At 38.5% G+C, this 24,164-nt stretch overlaps 1 protein-coding gene across 1 annotated transcript in view; it reads right to left on the reverse strand.

Annotated features, from left to right (window-relative positions):
• Positions 1–11,942, reverse strand: part of LOC139729449 (uncharacterized) — a 35,068-nt gene extending 23,126 nt beyond the window's left edge. The window contains exons 1-3 of the mRNA XM_071640374.1: positions 11,667–11,942; positions 5,489–5,802; positions 4,989–5,043 (exon numbers count right to left, since the gene is read on the reverse strand). Of these exons, the coding sequence (XP_071496475.1) occupies positions 4,989–5,043; positions 5,489–5,640 (207 nt within the window). The 5' untranslated portion in view covers positions 5,641–5,802; positions 11,667–11,942. The remainder of the gene's footprint in view (positions 1–4,988; positions 5,044–5,488; positions 5,803–11,666) is intronic.
• Between the last annotated feature and the right edge of the window lie 12,222 nt (positions 11,943–24,164).

The raw sequence follows: 24,164 nt of genomic DNA on the forward strand, positions 1-24,164 counted from the left end.
CTATGAGTGGGGACCCCCTGCGGCTCGTGGTTAGAGCGCTAACCCAAAAGATAATCATGACTGCCATGGATTCAGCTCCATTTGGACATGAAGCATACTCCTGAGATAAAATGACAGATGTGAAAGGGGTCACAGGAAATGTGTGACTCATGTCAAGAGATGGAATCCCCAGATTTAACCACACTGACTTGCTGGATGCTGCTGATTAACTCTTTCGAGTCCCGAGGACGACGTTTTTATATACAATGTCAATATGATGTTAGGTTGGTGTTCCTCAAAAGCTTAACATACCCATAATGAAAGAAAGGCATGTTGATAAAATCCTCCCATGAGGGAGTGAGGGGAACTTTATACACCTTACATAACTTTGTATATTGCCAGATCTAACCACTTTGGAGAAGGTTGCTGGATGCTGGTGACTAACTCTTCGAGTCCAGAGGACAACATTTTTTTATATGCAATATCAAATGAAAATAAGTTGACGGTCCTCAAAAGCTTAACATATCCATAATGAAAGAAGGGTGATCTAATATTGTCTTCTTCTTCTTTTTTTTTTTTTTGGGGGGGGGGGGGGTGGGGGGCAACTGAAGAGAAAACCTTACACATCTTACATAACTTTGAATATCCCTAGATGTAAACACATTGACTTGGGTAGAGGTTGCTGGATGCTGGTGATTAACTCTTTGAGTCTTGAGGATGACATTTTAATATCAACGTGACAGTAAGTTGATGGTCCTCAAAAGCTTAACATATCCATAATAAAGGAAAGATATTATGTTGAAAAAATTTAAATTTTTTTTTTGAGGGGGGGTAGCAGGGTTCGAAATTAGCGATGGTCCGCTGGCCATTGGCCACCCAAAATCACATCGGACTAGCTAACAAGAGACCCGCGGGTCTAGCGCTCACCTGAGTATCGCAAGTTCACCTTTTACGCAGTCACTAATCTAAATTATTCACAGCTCTACCAAAATTTGACGAGGCATTCTCAAGTGGAAGATGAAAATGTACAATAAGGGCCCAATTTTTTCAAGATTCCTTAATTTGGGGGAATTGGGGCCCCCTGGGGCCCTCTGGGTGGGGCATGGTGCCCAGTTTGATAAATTGAGATCCTGACCACCTAGGGATGCTACCTGCCAAGTTTGACAAAAATCCATCATGAGGTTTTCAGGAAGAAGATGAAAATGTACAATTCAGGCCCCCATTTGGACCCTTCCAACCACCCCCCCCCCCTACCCCCAAGAGGGGCACCCCTGGATCTCCTATGAACAAACTTGAAACTACAGTCATTAATGTACTCACTCATAGTATTATCTCAGCTCTATAACTTCTGATTCTAGAGAAGATTTTTAAAGATTCCTTCATTTGGGGGGTTTGGGCCCCCTGGGGGCCCCCTGGGCGGGGCATGGTGCCCATTTTAACAAATTGAGATCCTAACCCCCTAGGGATGCTACCTGCCAAGTTTGGTGAAAATGGGTCATGGGGTTCTCAAGAAGAAGATAAAAATGTACAATTTAGGCCTCATTAGGACCCCTCCTCACCCCCCCCCCCCCCTGGGTCCCAAGGGGGGCACCCCTGATTCTGCCATGAACAAACTTGAAACTACAGTCATCAATGTGCTAACTCATAGTATTAACCTAGCTCTATCACTTCTGGTTCTAGAGAAGAAGATTTTTGCGGATTCCTTAATTTTGGGGGGTTTGGGCCCCCTGGGGGCCCCCTGGGTGGGTCATGGTGCCCATTTTAACAAATGGAGTTCCTAACCCCCTAGGGATGCTACCTGCCAAGTTTGGTGAAAATGGGTCATGGAGTTCTCAAGAAGAAGATGAAAATGTACAATTTAGGCCCCATTAGAACCCTTCCCCACCCCCCTCCCCTGGGTCCCAAGGGGGGCACGCCTGATTCTGCCATGAACAAACTTGAAACTACAGTCATCAATGTACTAACTCATAGTATTAACTTAGCTCTATCACTTCTGGTTCTAGAGAAGAAGATTTTTACAGATTCCTTAATTTTTGGGGGTTTGGGCCCCCCTGGGGGCCCCCTGGGTGGGGCATGGTGCCCATTTTAACAAATTGAGTTCCTAACCCCCTAGGGATGCTACCTGCCAAGTTTGATGAAAATCGGTCATGGGGTTTTCAAGAAGAAGATGAAAATGTAAAAAGTTTACGCACGACGCACGACGGACGACGCACGACGGACGACGGACGACGGACGATGGACGACGGACGACGCACGACGCACGACGCACGACGGACGCCGGACGAAGGGCGATCGCAATAGCTCACTTGAGCCTTTGGCTCAGGTGAGCTAAAAATCATAAAATTCTGAAGTTACTAGTCCGTCTGGCTAGCCAAAATATTGCTTCAGTGTCAAAATTGATTCTAAGTAGTCCACCTGGCTAGTTGAAAAAAAGTTAAGTGCGACCCCTGGGTAGATGAAGAGAAAATAACACCTCACACAACTTTGTATAATTCAGCATTTTATTATTGAAATTTCAAAAGGCTTTATATAACACTAACAGAAAGCAAAACTGAAACAAGTACTGATGTGATACATTTTGTTGCACTATGGATGCCTACAGATTTTGAATCACTGAGTATGCTTCACACAAACTACTGTACACTCGTGACACATAATTAGACATCGATCACAACAGTTCACATCTTATTGCTATTATCGCAAAATTTGTTCATGATACCCTCCCCCCTGGTGTGCCAAGTCTGTAATTAATCCTGGGATTTCTCGGCTGACTGACTAATAATACTGGCGAACGGAACATGTGGAAGGACAGAGACGGCCCGGTTTCCTCGATCCTCTGAAATGCCAACTGGATTTCCCCCCAACGTTTCCTTCAACTGCCATCAACCCCTAACTACAAGGCTACACTCATGGCATTTGAATTAGAAACTGAGTAAAATCTAGTGTACATTGTATTATGGTAGGGAACACACACACCCCTCCTGGGGTTTTTGCGGACATGTCTCGTCTAGATTTCACGCTCAATGTGACATGACCTTCGCTCAAGAGTTCAAATCATATTTTGTAAAAAGAAAAAACAAAAACAAGTCCAACTCTATGGTTACATGGCTTTGTAAATAAATGCTTCAAAGAAAGTATGCTAACAATGCTCCATTATTACAAACAGTATGTAGTGTACAGTATAATAACCTGCACCAATGTTGTACTTACGAGAAAGTGAGATTGTGAGCAGGTTCACCGGATATGGGGTTCGGAGGGAAGGGGGTGGGGGGTGTCTTGTTCCCTTCTGTTTGACATGTTTGTTTCTTTTTCTTTTTTACATACAAAACTCTTTCTTTTTCATCTGTCATATTGACAATGTGGAATTTAGGTCATTATCATGAAATTTGTGTTATCTTGTCATCAATTAATTTGCATATTGTTTATATGAAAAAAAAGGTAAAATAAAAGATTGAAAAAAAAACCACACTCTTTCACTGCTCAGCAGGGTTTAATACACGTTTATAATGAAATGTTGATTCAGCCGGAAATGACTCGGTCTTGGCACAAGATCATGTTTCATTTTATAAATTACCAACCCTCCCCAAAAACACACACACACAAACATATCTACAGAATATCTACGCTGCACAAGTACAAACAATATTGCCTATAATGCTTCAGTCCCAAACAAAGCTGTTCATATCACAATTTTCCACTCTCCATGTGATAGTTTTGTAATTGCCAACCTGAGTAAACGTTCCTAAAACTTTCCATTGCACAATATAAATAAACTAACTCTGGAAAACAGGAGGTCAATGACAACTGAAAGTGTGTTTTAACAGTTTAGATATCTTATCGCCAACTCAATTCACCATAAAATGGCCATCATCTGGACATAATCTCCTTCTACCTTTGACCCACTTTGTAGGGATGCAGACCAATCTAGAGCAGAGTGCAAGTACAGTACCTCTTCTTCATAAGTTGCCCAATTGGGCCACCAAAAGATAATCTTGTTGGAAACTTGGTGTCCCGACATCAATTTTTAGTGACCCTGGGCCACCGGGCCACCACTAATGTTGAGCTCTGTTTGTATCCCCCAATGGCTTTGCTACAGACACGGTAAAGTATCATGTAATCTGGGCATCAATGCCACTTTGTCTCCATTAATGAAAAGTAATAGTAGAGTGCTGTAATAGTGGAAATTTTCGTGCATTTCATGCAGCTAGAAGCTAGCACAAAAATAATAAAAGCACACAAATACTTTTGCTTGCCATATATATCTTCCAGTTGATGATGCCTTGATTCCAAGGAATTAAAAACATGTGAAACTCATGTTTACCTAGATGAGCGTGATATTGACCGATTCTGTGACGCGCTATGTGTATTTTTGGCGTGGGCGCAGCCATAGTGGGTGTATCAGCCGACCCCCCCTCCGCACTCCCCCACCCCTCTCCCTACATTAGCACGCGCGCAGAATGAAAAACTGCTTTAGCCAATAGGCGTCTCGTACTGAGTGCGCGAATGCTTGCTTAGTGCGCGAACCTTTGTTATAAGTGCGTGATAAACATGTTGCCCAGGGGTGGGGGAGAGCAGGGGGGGGTCGGCTGATACACCCACTATGGCTGCGCCCTGTGCCGTAAAATGTCTGCTGCCCTCAACAAACCCGAATCGGTCAATATTACTTACACAAAAATATCCACTTTTACAGTGGGGCCTACATGTTTGGTATGGCTCAATCTACCAAGTTTCACTACACTTTATCTGCATTAAGATTTTATCATTTGTTTCCCTTTGTAGGCATGTACATAGGTGAGTACTGAAATGAAAAAAAAAAAACCAACAACAACAAGAAACAAACAAACAAAAAGAAAGCATTTTCTCCAATTTTCATATTATTGTTGATCTAAATTCCTCCAAAAAAGGGAGCGAGATCTTCTGAGAGACATCTCATATTTTCCAGAGACGATCATATCACGCCTTTTATCTCCACATAACTTTGTGTCTGAGTATGTAATAGGTATACTCACCCTCACTAAGCACAATACGCCCATTATGACTACGACCAGCGACAGAATGCCATTTCTGAAACAGAGAATACAGCAAAACATTGAGGACATTTTTTTTTTGTGGAACAGATTGGGAGGCAGGATATATTTCATGCATTTTATACTTGTTTGTACATCAACAACATTAAAAGAAAGAAAGAAACAACAGGAATTTACATTTATAGCATTGCCTATACTGATAGAGATTTAGAGATGGTTTGCAAGAATAATTAGCAGCAAGCTCTTTGGAGGGGAACGATGTTACTTGCTTTCGAAAGCCTCGCGCAAACTTTGGCAATACGGAAGGTAACACTTTTGTATTAAGGAAAGAATGCACAAGATTTGTAAACATTTGCAAACGATCATAAACAGGTCTGTAGCAGAGATAAAGCACACCACCCGGTTTCAGCAGAAAATCTATTTTAACAACGTCAATCAGAAACTTCATTGGCACAGGATTGTGTAGTCTGATGCTTCCATACCTGGCACAGGCCAGACGATCAAATTGACAGATGCACCCGAGAACCGCGACATCCACGTCGGTCGTGTTATTGCTGGCCATTATCGTCATCGCAGAGACAGCCTCGGTTACCAGCGGTTTGAAGACCTCTATAAAGTCGGACTGGGTTACCATGGCAACAAACTCTGGTTCCTAATCTCTCTTTCCGACTGGTGGGCAAAACTCCAGCTTAAACCCCCGGCTCCTTTCTGCTCTGGTTGCTCTCATTTGCGAGGACAGTGAACAAGGCATGGATGAAGGAACGCTGGACATGCTGTGTGGCTACATCTTGAAAATCTACACATTGTATGCAAAATGGAAATGAGAGAGGAGAAAAACAAGATAAACAATTTTACCAAAATACACATCAAATAGGCTCATCAATGCTATTGAGTACACATAATCACTGTCCCATAAAGATACTGCATTGCACTAGGTGTGCCAGTTTTATTCAAGCAAGCTGCCACAAATATCTGACAACTTGTTTTACAAAGTGCATGTGTACACTTGAGTGTACATCGTACCTTCTTGTATTACCCTTCACTCGAGTTTGTCCACTAATGGGTTGAAACCAAGATACATCTTACAATCCATAAAGATGTAGTACATGTGTAAAGGCATACAGTACATCTATTGCACTCACATCAAATCTCAACTCGGAACTATACTCGTATTTCATCACAGTCTTTTCAAGAAAAACTCCTTGAAATCAATCTAGCCAGCCTTGGAGGTTTAAAGAAAGGTGACAAGTGTTTGAATGACGAAGACAAGTGTTAATTTCCCCGTTACAAGTATACACCCTCTTTAAACAAACACTGTCATAGAGAGCACTTGGCAATGCGCCCAGGAGACTTTCAACCCAACGGCGAACTCTGGCGAAGAAAATATTGATGTAATCTTTAATAACTCTATATCTACCGGCATAACACTGGTGTTTAACTTCTCATTGCTGGGTTGAAACCAAGATACATCTTACAATCCATAAAGATGTAGTACATGTGTAAAGGCATACAGTACATCTATTGCACTCACATCAAATCTCAACTCGGAACTATACTCGTATTTCATCACAGTCTTTTCAAGAAAAACTCCTTGAAATCAATCTAGCCAGCCTTGGAGGTTTAAAGAAAGGTGACAAGTGTTTGAATGACGAAGACAAGTGTTAATTTCCCCGTTACAAGTATACACCCTCTTTAAACAAACACTGTCATAGAGAGCACTTGGCAATGCGCCCAGGAGACTTTCAACCCAACGGCGAACTCTGGCGAAGAAAATATTGATGTAATCTTTAATAACTCTATATCTACCGGCATAACACTGGTGTTTAACTTCTCATTGCTCACTCTTTGGTTGTGCCCTAAAGCACACAACTTTATCAGCAGAGTCACCAATTGCGTGTTTGACAAGCTCCCGTCCACTGACAGGTTTTAATGAGTACCTGTTGTCTCACTTACGATAATCCCATCCAGTTTAGAACATGTACACATTTCTATCAAGTACCCATGCATAATGAGGTCCTATCACAAATGTACTTGTACAGTACTTGTACTGCACACATGTACAGTGTTCAGTATGCATTTTCACCTTTGAAATGGTAAAGTAATCAGCATTATTTATCAATGTAAATGACTGGTGGAGTTTTAGAATTGTAATCACAGATCTTCACTTCTTTGGATGGAAATGCACAATGTACCGTTTCCTCGGGTGAAGGTAAAGGAAATAATCCTTTAGGAACCTGATCCCTGAGATTGTAAAAGGTTCATCTGCACAACTTAGTACAGAGTACTCTGTCAAGAGCTGGGAATTTTCTTTTTCCTGTTGTGTGCTACTGTAAGGTAGAGATGGTAATTTACAGATATAGTGGATAGCTGGTAGGTCTTTATAGCATGTTTACCAAAGGATCTGCTAACTTTTCTCAAATTATTCTTTACCCAGGAATGATAATATACAAAACACATAGGAAAATATGAGATACTGCTAGTTACAATGGAAAATCCCTCAGCCATTACTGCTGTGCAATGTTCCTCATGTAACATGAAACATCATGACATCACTACCAGTGATATTAGAGGGGCTGATTTTCTTGAACTACACATGTGACAGTCACAGATGGACAATATTACACATACTGCACACCCTAAACAAACAGAAGCTAATTCTGACATAGAATTTATGAATGGTCATATCTCCCCCTCCCCCTCCCCAACTGTCATCTTGTAATACACGCACAAGCACCACATAGGTGTACATGTGCAACACAGAGACTCCAACCCCAAGCACCTTCTGATCAGGAGATTCTCCCTCCTGACACCCCTAGCGAACAGGGGACTTCAACTTGATGTGCGTGAAGCGCGAAGTTCTAGGGTTCTAGATGCTCTCTCGTGCTATCAAAGGCTTACGTGAATGTTCCAACATACGATAACACTACTGTAAAAGTGGTTTCTTTCGTGTTGGTTTTATTTTCGCGCTTTTCGCGCTTTGAGGTTGAACCGCGAATTTAACATCACGCGAAAATGTTTTGAACTCGTCGCTTGTACAACGCTATCATTACCGACCGCGAATTTAAGCACACACAAAAACAGTCCGCACCGATGGAAACCGCGAAAGTTTCTGTACGCAAAAGAAACCACTTTTACAGTAAGTAAGACATCATTTCAAGCGGGAGACACGGAGCCAGGGCGAGAGAAATTAAATCTCTAGCAGGAGAACAGGAGATTTTGCAACAATGGGCTTTCGGTGGGAGATCTCCCGTCGAAAGCGGGAGAGCTGGAGTCTCTGACAATAATGTACTACTTTACAGCTTGCTCAGCAACATTGACATCAACAGACCACAAAACTGTAGAGACGGCTAAATTTTTCCAGGTCCCTAAGGTACAACATCTGACCGACATTCAAACCAAAACAGTAACATACGAAAATCTGTTGCCTGATATTCTCTCAGTACAGAGAAAAAAAAGGCAAAACAAAAAACAAACAAACAAAAAACAAACAACCCCCACAACCCCACAACAACAACAACAAACATAGACTCAAAATTAAGAACTACAGCCTTCAGTCTAAGGGATTTGGTGATTATCAACTCTTAACACAAATAATAGCTTGTACATAAGTACAGTTGAACCTCTCGTATCCGGACAAGTCGGGACCGGGGCTCATCCGGATATTGTAAAGGGATGTGGCCGGATACGGGAGACTCGATGTGTGTGTACATACACATGTACTGATGTAGCCCATTATAGTACCACATGTAGTATGTGTATACTGCAACCTTTTCATTGTTACATTTGGGGATGTTTGGGGATGTAAGCAATTTGGAAGGAAATTTGATGTAATGTATGTTAATCATGTTGGAAGTAATATGTAATTCATGTGTGTTTGTGTAGGAGTTCTCAAGGAGTTGGGAATCCCCCTTTCCTCCCGTAATTATTAAAAAAAAAAAAAAATCACGGCGAGATTGCGTCCGTATTTAATAGAGAGATCCGGATAAAGGGAGGCCGGATAATAGAGGTTTAACTGTACGTGTACATACTGTACATGTATAAATTCAAAAAAAAAAAAAAAAAATCTTGTGTCCCCAAGGAGCAGTAAAATTTCACTCGCAAAAATTGCACTGGGTCTGGACAGGGAAATAATGTACAGTATGATGCGCTGCCAGCTATGTACAAATGTAAAACAGCAAAACTCCTCAACTGTATACCTTCATGAAAATGTAAGATAACTGAATACAGAATGTACATTGTATCGATCTCTTTATCTTCTAAGGGGATTTAAAAATTAAGAATAATTGACTTCATCTATCTCATACACATGTACCATAATTAAACACTCACACTCATCTCAAAACACACAAACATACAATACATTGTACATATGCAATGTATCATGTACTGTACCTATGAAGCATCATCCCCCCCCCCCCCCCCCAAATAAAATACATTGAACATCTAAAAGAAAAGCCAGTCCAACTGGTAAGATGGGGTGGAGAAAACAAAATTGTACTACTGCACAGGACAAGACAGAAACAAGGAAAATTGCTGTAAACCCAATGATAATACAGTACATAGTATGTATATGTACAAGACATTTCTTCACACTACTGTATAAACAGTAGTTCCAGGTTGCAACGTGCCTTGAGTCACCACGCAGTGCAGTATGGCACATCCCAAGCAATGTGATTGTACAATGTATTGTACGTGCAATGACTGCCGTGCTTAAATAATTTACATTTTGATGGGTAGCCTGGGAATTCAGGGGATAAATGTCATCATGAGCAGACTGCAAAGCACTTCATGCAATGCAATACAAAAACATACTGTTAAATAAGATCACTCAAGGTCTATCCCACTGCGTATTTTGTGCTCTTTTGAAGAGAGCGCTAAATTGCATAAAAACACACATTGCTGTTGTTGGTAATCACAGCAGAATTTGTAAATCTTGAGAGTCAGTGGTTGTGGAGATTTTCAAGAGTGTGACCTTTCATCTGCCTATTAAGATCTTGTTTTCTTTTTGTATGTAGGACATCGACTGTAGTGTGCTACAATGTATTTCCAGTCATGTACAGTACTTGTACACAGAGGGAGGTAGTCATGAGCAAATCCTTGAGTACAATGTATGCCAACTTTATGCACAAACCAGGTTAAATCCTCACAACAGAAATATCAACTCTAATAAGATTCAATTGAAAAACGGGGTCTTTAACTCATTGCCCACATCTTACAGAAAACCCCATTCAATTTGCTTCAGTGGTCAACGAGAAACAAGGAATTTCGTAGAGGATGTTAGGAATCTCTTCCCTCCAAGTTCTGTCTATTATTCACAAACAAGAGCATTGAATTGCTAAAATTGGAAGAATCAGACTCATGACATGCTTACAACAATCCACATTTCTCTGTGACCTCTCAACCAAATCGAACGGGAATTTCTGCAAAATAGAGCTAAAATGTTATATTTTAACCCTAACTAGGCCGGGCTATTTACATGTAGATGATAGAGCCGGGGGCCTCCCAGGCCCCTCTCCAGATCTCGGCCGTCGACCGCGCGATCGCGGCGAAAATTGGCACACACATTGCCTATGACGTAATCTAATTCCAAAGTACATTGTACCATGAAGTTAATTTTCACAAAAATTATCATTTATGCTAAATTATGCTAATTTATGCATACCGATGTATGAAATCAGACAATTCGGTATAAATCACTAAATAAAGCTCAAAACAGGCACTTTTTTATGTAAATATTCTTTTTAGTGCCCTCAGCAAATGTAATTGAGAAAAAAATTGTGCTATCAGAAAAAAATTCCTTATGTATTTTATTGTTTTTGAATTTCTTATGTATTTCTGTTTTTTCGACTTTATGTTTTTCATTGTTTTTCCAATGAAATTTGTCGGTGACATTGTTCCGAACAAGGAAATATGTTATGTTATTGATTTTAATCAATAAAACCCCAAAATAATCATGCTTTTATGAAATTTGCCTGCAAGCACAGTTTGCATTGAAATTGTACACGAATTGACGTTTTTGACCAATTTTTGGTCTGACATGCACGTACATATTTATGTGCAACTTCAGAACCGCGTGCCCGGGCATCGCAAATTTGGTGTCAAAAGATGCGGGAGACTCGAAAGAAAAAAGTCAAGATATGTCGCGGCGTTAGCTTTTCGCGATAGCGATACATCGCGCGGAACGTCGGGGGGGGGGGGGGCACTCCGGCCGAGTTTACAACGGTTAACACTCTGAAGTAGCATTTAAAGAATAATAATCAAATTGGGTGTTATCAAATCGAAAATTTAATTGTAATTTTAGGGGACATACTGCAGGTCTATAATGCATGCCCAGAATGGTTATGGAGAGCTACAAGAACGGCATATAGGCAACTGCCAGCAGCTACTACACACACACACACACACAGACTTTGTTCATTCATAATCATACATCGTGGTCATGGTTGCAAGTAGTATGGCGATTGAATGGGGAGAGACACCGGCGCGGCGGAATGCATGCACGGTGACATTTCACGACTGGAATGCGAATGTAAGCGTTAAATTTACATATGTACGTTAGCTCAGCTCAGACTACTTGGTAAAAACAATTATAATATACTATAATTTCACGATAATAAATAGCTTCTAGCATGTCTAGACAACTTTTTCATTGATACTCACTGGTGAAATCTACGTTGCTGTCTAACGTTTATAGATGGCAGACCGTGTCTGGATGGTTCTGGATCTACAAGAAAATATGTAGCTTCTACTACTGTAGGGCCTACTTGCTGACTAGATCTAGATCGACAGTCTGTTGGAGGAATCAAGAAAGCTCCCGATCAAAAACCCAGAGACATGCAGGTCAGGTGCAGTTCGTCTCAAAGTGGCAATTCCTTGACTAACGGGCAAAACAACAGCCTGTTTCTTTGTGATCGTATGGCACTTTTCCGTGATTTCAATCGCTGCTCCGCTGCCGACACACGAGTAGACTCTATCAGTGTGTGTGTGTTTTGTAAACAGTATTGTTGCGCATGCGTGTTACAGACCGGTGGGCTGCATGCATGCAGCGCAGTAGTACGGTACGTAGAGAAGATGCCGCCCCCGGCACCTGGCGCCGCTGGCAAACAAGATCTCAAACTGTAAGTTTTATGGCATAATAATGGCCTATTTATAGATTATAAAAACTTACAAATGTCACGTATTGCAAAAGAAAGATTAAAGGGACTGTACAGTTCTGGTCGAGATGAGGATTCAGCTTTTAATGTTTTGCGATATAGATATAGATATAGAGATATAGATCTAGATAGATAGATAGATGATAAGATAGATAGATCCGATAGATAGATAGATAGATATTTCATTATCTCTGTCGACCCCCTTCAGGGGTATGAGAGAACACATGTTCAAAAGTATAACACACGGGCTATATACATAGTTACAATACACAGGATATAATACTGTAATAAAAACTGGCAAGTACAAATAAAAATACTGTAGGCTATAAACTACTGAACGTACAAAATGATGGCTACAGATCTAGGATATCACTTGACCGAAAGATCGGTCTGTATCTGTCCGTCGGGGAATGTTCCGCGGAGACTGCGTCTGGCTTCACGGATCCCCTCCGTATACAGACCGAAGTCAATGATCCCAGCTCCTGTGTGGAGCAGTCGCGCACAGATCAAACGTTACGATAAACCAAATTTCAGACAGCTTTTTTACATTCAAACAAGTATGACATGACATGACACATTATGCAGCAATATTTGGGATAAATTTCTCACATTGTGCAATCGAAATACTCACATAACCTCGGTTATAATGCAGAAATTTTATCGATATCGCAACATCGCCGTTCGCGAGCAGTAAGTCGCCATTTTGAATCTGTAACAATTGCTAAGCCAATCACATGCGAGGTACGTGTTTTAGTAAAACAAATACGTAGAAACTACCTCGCATGTGATTGGCTAATAGATTCATAGTGTATGTTTCTGCAGTTTGAATGTGACGACGCGACAGGCTGTGTTTTACGATGAAAATTCTCCTAAAATGTTGGATTATTCATTAATCTGGTGAGTGTAACGTATTCTTAAAAAAATAATTTCACCATACAAGCTTAAATTTGCCGACCTAGGGCCGTGAATTAGACGCAATCGAGAAGGGTGAGGTACCTCACCCAATTTTCCATAGAGACAGTGGTTAAGAACATCCACACAGCAATGGGTACTGCAACCTTCCGTCTGTCTACGGAGGACAGCGTTAATGGCAAAATATAAAAGAGTCCTCCGGACAGACGGATCTTTCTGTCTAGGATATCACGTGGTTTGGTTTGCGAGATATTCAGAAACCACTCTATGAGATGTCAAAGAGCATGTACAATTCGAACGTTAGGGGGAATCAAAAGTTAATTTGATGAAAATCGGTTTTGAAATGACTGAGATATCCAAAAACAAGGTAAAACGTAGAGATCCGAATAAAATGTGTGGTCTGTCGCCTTTTATTATAATTGCTTTTTTTTTAAACCATACTTTTCAGCAAACAAACGTTGAACACTTCTTGAAACTTCTTGAAATTACATACTCTTTCATATTTCATAAGAGGTTTCTCATTATCTCACTAAGGAATGTTATAAACCTGAATCCGCCCCTCAACCAGTACATGTATAGTCCCTTTAAAAGAAACACAAATATGGCTGTTTTCTTGGTCTCAGTATTTTGATAAAATGATCTTTTCCACCTCACTGGCAAAACTTAATGACAATTCATCTGAATCAGTTGAAATAAAAATGAATGAAGGTAGATACAACGTGTAGGTCTTACATTAAGGCTTTGAATTTTGAATTCATTCTTGCTGCAATATCATATCCTATATCATGATGCTAAGGTTCTAGTCAGTATTCATTTAGGCCCGATACTGATGTAGGCCTATTTGATAACCTTAATATTGTTTATTCAAAAAGTAAGTGCCATCTTGCACTTTAATAGTGTGGGATTAGAATGTTCAAACTGATCACTTGGATGGCTTTATGGTACCGTATAGTATTGGAAAGTATTGTACGCTAGCCCAATCGGAAGCCTCGGGTTTCCGTGCATCAAACAATGTATTCGGCACATTTTGAAATCATACGATTTTATAACAGGTAAATTTGATTTTAACGTTGTTCGTTAACAATAGTGGTAGACAGCTCGTTGATGTTCCCGAAGTTTTGATTGAAACATTTTGTGAACGGAAGATTTGGAATGATTCCCAGATTGGCTGCCTCACTTGTTACCTCCGCCAAGGTTGTTTTCATCGGCGTTAGTTTGTTGGTTTATTGTCTGTCTGTTTGTTTGTTTGTTTGTTTGTTTGTTTGTTTGTTTGTTTGTTGGTTGGTTGGTTGGTTTGCGGATTTTTCTTTTTTTGTACGTGTGCAAAATGATTCAAAAATTTGTTAACGGATTTGAATTAATGAAACTTACAAGGAAGGTTGAGAATGACACAAGTAGCAGATGATTAAATTTTGGTAGTGATTCGGAAATTTTTATGGATTTTATGACGGATTTTCAATATTTTGGCAGGTAGGGTCAATGAACTTGGGAGTCCAAGCTGCGTATTTTTGAGGTTTTCATACGCGCAATTATAGTCACGAAAAATATGCATAGATGACTCAAGGTAAACTCAAAAGAGGGAGGGCAGCAAGACATCGCATGACACTTTAAAATACCCATCACATCTGATAGGCATACAGCCGTATAAAAAGCCTTTCTTGTGGCCATGATGGTATATGAAATCTGTCACTGACAGTGATTTTCAACTGCAACAATGAAATCAACTCTTTGAGTTTGCATGCATTTCCATTTCACGGGCCTCATCACTTATAACGTGGACAGCCATTTAATGTTTGACATAGATCTAACTGGGATTTTATATTTAATTCCTGAGCTTGCAGGTGTATATATTACTTGAAGCAAGTTATAAGTGGAAATTGAAATAAAAAAGGAATTTGTTCTCAATCAAAGGCTTTGGGCATGTTATTCCAGATTTTAGCGGAGAAAGTGCGTTTCCTGTGACATATCAGGTGTGAGGGAAATATCTATAAACAAATTGCTGACCATTTTTAATATTATCTGTATAGGGTTGATTTTTATGTTATAACTTCCTAGTTGGGGTGATGCAAGGATTTGAGTCATATTCTGCTCTTACCTTCCTTTTATTTCAGATGAAGACACGCATTATGCACCTAACAGATCGAAAAATAGTATTAAGATGAAAACATATATTGTGTGCAAAGCGCATAATATTTATGTGGGGGATATATCTATAAAATGATTGTTTTGTGGTAAGTAACATGCATAGATCTTTACAGATAATGACATTCCTACATCCGTCCATTCAATGATGCAGATGGAGAATTGTCTATAAAAATTCATTTTGTTTACTGGGAGCTCTTGAGTGGCCTTTATGTACCCTTGATAACAAATAGTAGTAACGATAATTTGCCTCTGTGTATTGTATAATGTAAAAGACTTTTCGAGTGCTTTACAAAATTTCCTAAACTTCAGAAAAAAAGATTTTACTAAGTGCTTATAAAGTGTCTATCTCAGTCATAAGTTATGCTTTATCAAAGTAATATCTATCATAATAAGCACATCTCCTGTCACTATTGAATTTTCGATAAGATATACAAGTTAGTGTCCATGAATATTGATTGTCCAGGACATACCATTTTGGGTTGTGCGACCCTTCTTTGCCCTGTTGTATTATCATTATACATGCATGCGCTGGGTGGGACTAATGTCGGGTGATGTTCGTTATTCCGAAGGTTCTATAATCTGAAAATGAGATAAAGTTAGTTATTCCGAAGGTTCGTTCTTGCGAAATGCTGAAACTCCCTATACCGTTGATGTTCGTTATCATCCGAAAATGAATTAGGTTTCGTCAAACCGAACTTTTGTGGCTTTATTACAACGGTCTGTTATTCCGAAGGTTTGATAATCCGAAAATGAAAATAAGGTTCGATATTCCGATGGGTTGTCAATCTGAAAATATAAAAAGGTTCGTTAATCAGAAAATGAAAAACAAAACAAAACAAAACACCAACAAAAACAATAAGAGAGAGAGAGAGAGAGAGAGAGAGAGAGAGAAAAGATGCGTGCCAATGAACCTCCGGAATGACGTATTTTCGAGAATAACAGCCTTTTTTTTTCTTTTCTTTTTTTGTTCGTTTTCGGAGTAACAAAGCATCAGAAGAGTGAACCGCATTTCAATTTCGGATTAACGAACCTTTGGAATTATGAATCTTATTTCATCTTCTGATCAACGAAATGTCGGAATAACAAAACTTAAATAGAAATAACGAACTGTAACTGGGACTGTCAATACACCCGAGAGGATTTGATTTAGTTGCAGTACGGCCAAGTTTTGAAAGAAGTCAACCAAATGCCAATCTGCTGCCATGGTTTGACGATCGAGTCTGGTAGTGTGCACTGTAAATCTAGGTTTCCTTCTTGCAATTTTTATGATAATGTTTGTCTTTGACAGAAACTCTTACAGCAACATGCTCAAGATTTGTCTGATTCAGCTAATGTGCACAAAACAAAAAGCTGGAAGTGTCTTGAGACAAACTAAAGTATAATTATTACATATTATTTCTCTCATTGATAGCGCTACTCACAATGAACAACAGAGATCTGTTGGCCATCCATGTCTAAAATACTTGTCTCTATTACAGTGTGAAGTCCCCCTCTCTTTCTTTTAGCCTTGCTAAATGGACGTAAGCTACAAAAACGCAAATAAACAAGTATCAGTACTCTTGAATAAATGAAAATGAGGCCGTCATAATAATATCATGCTTTAGTTGTATTACAGGGAAATGTATTGAAAGAAGCTTGATTGTAAAAAAAATTCTGATCTTTTGAAAAAGAATAATGATAACAATGTCAATAACAATAATAATAATAATAATAATAATAATAATAATAATAATAATAATAATAACACTGATGATAATAATAATAATAATAATAATAATGATAATAATAATAATAATAATGATAATGATAGTAATAATAATGATAATAATAATGATGATAATAATGATAATGATAAAGTAAAGCACTTGTAATCGATCTGGTGACCAATTCTAAGTCGCAGATGAACATATTATATTATGCGAATACATGCATTCTTACATTTGAAAGTGGAGAGGACACGAAAAGAATAGAAATAGCTTTACACGATCCAACAAATATAAAACCAAAAACAAGATACGAACATAATATGACGTCAGATTTTTTTTTAATGTTTCTATGGATTATGCTAATCGGATCCTCAGTAGAAGAGAAATCTAGAGAGATGGGGCTTCAGAAATAAAATCGCCATCTCGGAGAGTTGACATTGTTTTTTGACTGTTAATTGCATACCATTGCAAGAGCGGAGATTTCTGCCAGAGCATGATTATTTTGGGATGAGGTTTTGCAAATATTTTGGAGCCGAAGAATGTATTACTGCTTTTCATGTGTGCAGAAGAATTTTAAACTCCCCCTCCTTTTGGACACTGGTAGCCAGTGAAGAAACTTGATTTTTACTGGGGAAAAAAAAGAATGACTTGATATTTCGAAAACATGTTTGAATATCTGCTTACCTTTCCGCTAATTTGGTTTCCAGACCCTTTGCCAACTTTAGTTCCTTCCACAAAATGCGCCCACGACGGAATAATTGTCGCCTTTGCCCAAAGGACCAGCCAGTTCAAGCTGTTTCTGCTTTCGTCGTTAGAGGGCGTTAATATTCTGAGAGGCAAATAATCAGGACAGGTGGTCTGGAAGCCACACTACCTCCCCCTTTTCTTCTGTTAACTCATCTTTCGACTTGTTCTATGCTAACACCTTCCGCGCCCGTATGTACAAATTTCTGTAAGCTGTTGACCTGCATTGTGGCTACACATGGGCCGGGCTTCCATGCAGTATACCATACATGTTTTCAGGAATATATCAAATATTGAGGAATAAAGGAACAATGGCATGTTAATTTGCCAGGGTCAGGCTGCTGATTTCTTTGTCATAGCCATGTAGCCATAAGTGTTTTGTTAGGAATGAAGTATGATCTGCACTCTTGTATTGCTCCTTTGTCATTTTGGTTATGTTTTGTTTTAAACTTGTCACATCCGTGTTATTTATTTTTATTGAGATGCAGAATAAATACAAATAAAAGAACAAATGAGATAAATCTTGTCTCTTGAACAGAAGAGGATGAGAAAGAACCAGAAGAGAAAAGGAAGAAAAATATAAGAAGGAAGAAGAAGAAGAATAAATGGAAAATATAACTACTGTGTAAGCAGTACAATGGGCAACCTCTAGCATATAGAAAAGCTTGTATCAATGTAATATCTTTTCTGGGACAAAAATATATCTCCTCACTGAGAGATTGTCTTGTAATAAAAGGAAAATAATTGCAATAATAATGTGAGACACATTTTTTTCTTTTCATGGAAATTTACTGACTGAAATAAATATGCTACTTTAAGCTTAGACAAAGTAAAAAAGATGACAATACCTTGCCTGTAAAGCACTCATTTCTCTGAAATGCATAAATATTTTCTATGGATGAAAATTAATGCACTAAGGATATATTTCCCACATTATGTGTGCATGTATCTATATATCTCTCTTCCTATCATTCTCTCTCTCTCTCTCTATATATATATATATATATCTATATATATATTTATATAATATATACACACATATATAACTAGAAAAGCACTCTGAGCGCAGACCTCCGCCAAGCATGCAGCTCATTTCCACCACTGATTTTGTTCTTCCATAGAGATATCAGTGATTTCCACCCATACGTACTTATAGCATTGTGTGCTGAAAGTCGCCTGATTTCCCAATATAGAAGCCTTTGTTACGTCATAAACCCTCAGCTGCACGGCGCGCCTCGCCCTAGCAGAAACTAGAGCGCGCACTTTAGTGCGCCCATGCAAACCTCAAATACGCGCAGCCTGAACTCCGAAGTTCATTGACCCTACCTGCCAAAATATAAAAAATCCTTCATAAATTCGCCAAAATTTCTCGGATCACTACCAAAAGTTAATAATTTGTTACTTGTGTCATTCTCAACCTTTCCTGCAAGTTTCATCCAAATCCGTTAACTACTTTTTGAGTTATTTTGCACACGGACAAACAAACAAACTAACTAACACTAACTAACGAACGAACAAACAAACAAACAAACATAACCTCCTCTCTTGGCGGAGGTAATAAAAGTGCACATATATACAATGAATAAATAAATAAATAAATAAATATATATATATATATATATATATATAAAGTAACAGTAAACCCATTCATATTGTAGCTACAATATTTACAAGAAAACAAAGCAGTTGTGGAAAGACAAGAAATGAATATCTCATCTTCTTCTGCATGTAGCATAGGTTGTTTTTAATGATTTATTCTGATACATCAGTTGCCACAAAGAGTCACACATTTAAAAAGATAAGCCAAATACACAATATTAATGGAGATATTTTTGACCGTGATTGTTTTTTTTTTCTCTCATAAGACTCGTACATATTACTCCATACACATATCGTTTAGTGAAGAAGTATATTACATCAAAGTATGTGATCACATACACTTAATATGATTAGCGACACGAGTACTGTACTAAACAATGATATCTGAACAAGTATGTACAATGACATCTCAATGGTATTGAAAACTGCATGCAGGGAATAATCCATGCATCGGATGCGTTAGCATACTAGTTGTTGAGATCCTATGGTGTACCAGAGTCCATGTGCCTTATGAATGACGACCTGGATGTAAAGTGTAGAGATTATACATTTTGTTTTGTTTTGGTTTCTTTTCTTTCTTTTTTTTTCATGAGAAGGGGAGGGGGGGGGGGGTCATTTTTATGATTGCCCGCTGCCCCCTGAACCATGACCATTGAGGACGAATGAGCTCCAAAATAGCCTTCACACCAGAAATACTACCATAACTTACAATAGAGAAATGTACAAGACTCATCAAGACCAGACAAAAAAAAAACAAAACAAAACAAAAAAAAACTTTCCTCTTTCATTTGTTGTTTCACGCCATGTGACCCTTCACAACTGAACAATCCCTAAATTGGCAACAACATCAACAACAACAAAAATAATACGTGTAAACAAAATGGAAAAAAAGAAGAAGAAGAATAATGACATATTACAGTCTATGTACAGTATAAAGATTGCATCAGGAAGAGACATGGTAAGGTGCATACCGCGTAATACCAGTTGAAAAAATTAATTAACTTAAAAATCAGGAGCTGATCCACATTGTACATTAGTTCTCCTACAGAGTTCTATTGATTGAATTGTGTGACTCCACAGGTAATCAAAATTTCCCTTTGATTGGCATCTATATTACTCTTTTATTTTATCGTACATTGCAAACACTTTACACTAGTTACAAATACAGCGGGTAGAGATATGGCTTTGGAAAGGAAGTTCAGAAGATTATGTACTTGTACTTTATGAAACGCAATAAACATGCAGGATTGTATCCTACCACAGTTGACTGAATGTGACTGAAGGTGACTGAATTTAATCAAACATATCGTTTCTATTCGTCTGTAGGTCTGCTAATAATCTAGATGCAAAAAGCCTGAAGGTTGATTAGTGTGCACTGAACAGCAAACAACATTCAAACAAAATTTTGCATTTGGAACAAACAAAAATCATCAAAATATATGTTCACTTCTTTTGTTTTCTTAGCAGCAAATATAAGGTATAAAAATAAGTCAAGTTTGAGTTGAAGATCTGTTCAGTATACACTCACAGATATGAAATATATTACCATCATTTATTAAGCAACATCAAAATACACTGTATCCAAGATAATTGTAATAGACATGGACTTGGCAATCAATACTCAAGTGCATTTAGTACAAAGGTTTCATTTCAATCACATGCATTTAAATTGTCTTATTTGTTCACAGTACAAACTCACATGATATATGCACGATCAGTGCAGTTTTGATACTAATATGGTTGCTTTACACTCAAATAATTATAACTGCACATCTGTTTTGATACTGAAATGAGTACAGTGAAATAATTGGTACACAAACACCATCAGAGTGAGCAAGGAAAAAAAAAAAGATATTGCACAAACCTTGTCGTAATTTCACCAAACAATTTACAGTGAAACACGTCAAGAGTATCAGCCATTCCAGAACAGCGAGGCGGTAAAAGTTAACTTCAAGACAACCATACACACTCATCTTAATATTTCTTCAACTCCTTTAATTTTAAATATAAAAATACGTCTGCAAGTAACACAAGTTGTCAATCCATGAGAGGTTCTCAAAGCAAATATTCTCCTCTCGACATTTGTCCATGGAACTAATTTGGTGACTTCTCATATATATATATATATATATATATATATATGTATGCCAAGCTCTTGATGTACACAAAGATGTACACATAATTCCCACATGTTGATATAGCAGCCAAAATGGAACATCCACATTTACACGCATAGCTGTCATGAATATAAGCAGCTATCTAGATAAATGACACCGGGCCTATGTAACTGATTTGTAATCAACTGCCGTTCCACCTGGCCACACCGCATGCTTTCAACTTTACAAGCGTATCCAACAGCTTTCGTTCGGAGCACGTACACGTACGTCCTCAGCAATTACAAGGTATTGCAAACCGAGCGTACGAAATTGTCATCTGATTCGGTGATGCTACCCAGATACGTGTATCTCCAGCACATGCATGTACAAAACTCGCAAATGTACACTGTGACGACTCTCACTTTGGTGCGAACATCATCTACACACACAAAAAACCCTCATGGAATGTGTTCTGAACATTTAGTCTTACTATATCTGTCATATGCCTATTAGAATAGAACATAATCCTGCCTAACTTGGCTGCCTTCTGGTAAAACAGCAAAGAGGCTTGTGCTGCCTTCAAGCTTCTGCTCATATTTTCTATGGGTGTTTTTTTCTCATCATTACCAAACAGGCAATAAAAAATTAAAAAAAAATTGAAAGAAACTGAATAGAGGGACTGAGACCCACATACTACATGGGTATTCCGCATCTACCACAGGTGAATTCATGTATTAGACTGACCAGTGCTACATCAAATAAGTAACAACATCACATAGTAAGATATAATATTGCATGTATGAATCTTGGATCATGATCCATACAAGTTGTTCACATTCATGGTATAATTACGCTCATAAAATAACCATAGAAAAAAGGGAAAAGCACAATGGCCTTACAGTCCATTGTACATGATTTTTCTGCATGATTATTTACAATTGGGGTAGATTTATCGCATGTATCTACTAAAAAAGCGTTTGTAGTCTCAACTCGGGCGCTGAAAAACACTGTACAATTACCTCTGCTGAATATTCTTTTACACAATAATGTAAACGGTATGACACAAAACATAACATACGAAAAAGATCGCTGCACATTACTCTGTCTTCTTTGCTTGTGTCCACCACTGAGCAAAGTTGCACACGTTGAACATGGAATGTCTCATGAAGAACAAAAAAAATCTTGTGGCATTACACCATAAAAATCAATTCATCTTAAATGTAACAAAGGTCTTATGCTTCTGTATCATCAATAAAACCACCGATAGATTTCAAACGCAGGCATATGCTTCACATCCTTGATATATAAAAAAAGAGAAGAAAACAACGTGTGAGGATGATGGCACACCCATTCACATCTGAAATGAGATGTATTCAACCCATTCACTTCCAAATATTGCAACTCTTTACGTGGCTATTGCATAGCACGCATAATTTTCGCAACCTGATGGGTTATTTGTGAATCTGATTATACGTGGTACTGGGGAGTGTCGCGGCAAAGTCGCAAATGAGAAATATGATCATTAGCACTCCCTCTTTTAACGCTTCATTTTCCCTCGAGAGGCGATGTCAGATGCTAAATTATGATGAACACTTTCTTCAACCCATAGGAAGGGTCTCTTGCTCTGTGATTGAATCCATTGTTTTGGGTTTTTTTTTCTATTGTGCAATTGATTTAATTACCGTGAGTTTGACATGAGTGTTCTATTGCTGTCTAGCACTGAGTAGTGTATGTTTGTGTATCCTTTTCAATTGCATTTCACTGCCTTGTCTTTTGCTAGATGCGAGTGTCTATCTTCTGGTTAAGGAGGTAAGATTTGCTCCCACGTTTTTTGATTGTTTTTATTTTAAACAACTGATAAGCATGAAAATAAAGGAAAAATTGTCAGTGAGAACATCGAGAAGTATGGCTCGAAAAAATGTCACGCGCACCATCTGTAATCATTCAATTCCAAAGTAGGTGTGAGTGATTTTGTAGAGTTCAAAATACGACACACAGCATAAAGAGTGCTTGCAAAAGAAAGGAAGGATTGAATAAATGTTGGCAAAATGGGCAACCAACTCCTAGCTCTGTACACTAATCACACATGCATTGATCATTGTTGCATCATTACCCCTACACTTGTGAAATTCGAGACACTGGGTACCGACGAGGCAAGTTGTTTTTTTTTTTTTTGCAGTAATACTTTCAAACTTCCAGCAATATTGCACAGTTATGAGGGATGAACATTAAAAAGAAAAAAAAAAAAAAACCTGTCAAAAAAGAGAAGAAAGAAGACAATATGAAAAAATCAAATGGAAGAGGTAGTCTTTGTTGCTATTAAGTAGACATAACCACATAATATCAAGCTGCAGTGGTGCTGTGTTCTGCATTATCTATGATCTTTACCGCTATTTCTTGTCACTGTAAGTTTTCGTGAGACATGCAAGTTTTGGGCTAATATGTCGCCAAACGTACAAATGACAAATAATTCATCTATGCCATGATGCATGCAGAAACAGCGAAAATTGCACGGCATCTTTGATGACTAAGAGGTACTATTTTGCAAGAACGATTTACCAGTAAGTAGCCACCACACTCTTCTGTGCCATCCATGCACTTGCAATGTTGCACATTGGAATATTCTCCCTGACACCAGTTCATCCCTCTCATTGCAAATTTAATAAAAAGCGCTGAAGCTTCGAGGGCATATATAGCGCTCACAGTGCATCCCTTTGCACAAAATAATCATTCAAAAAATGAAGCCTTTCCCTAATTCTCTCCATTCATCGTATTAATGGCATTTCGAAGCTCTTCTTACTG

This window comes from Diadema antillarum, unplaced genomic scaffold (assembly GCF_040938485.1).
Source record: "Diadema antillarum isolate AM-2024a unplaced genomic scaffold, OU_Dant_1.0 seq00000243_RagTag, whole genome shotgun sequence".
In the NCBI taxonomy this organism is placed as follows: Eukaryota; Metazoa; Echinodermata; class Echinoidea; order Diadematoida; family Diadematidae; genus Diadema; species Diadema antillarum.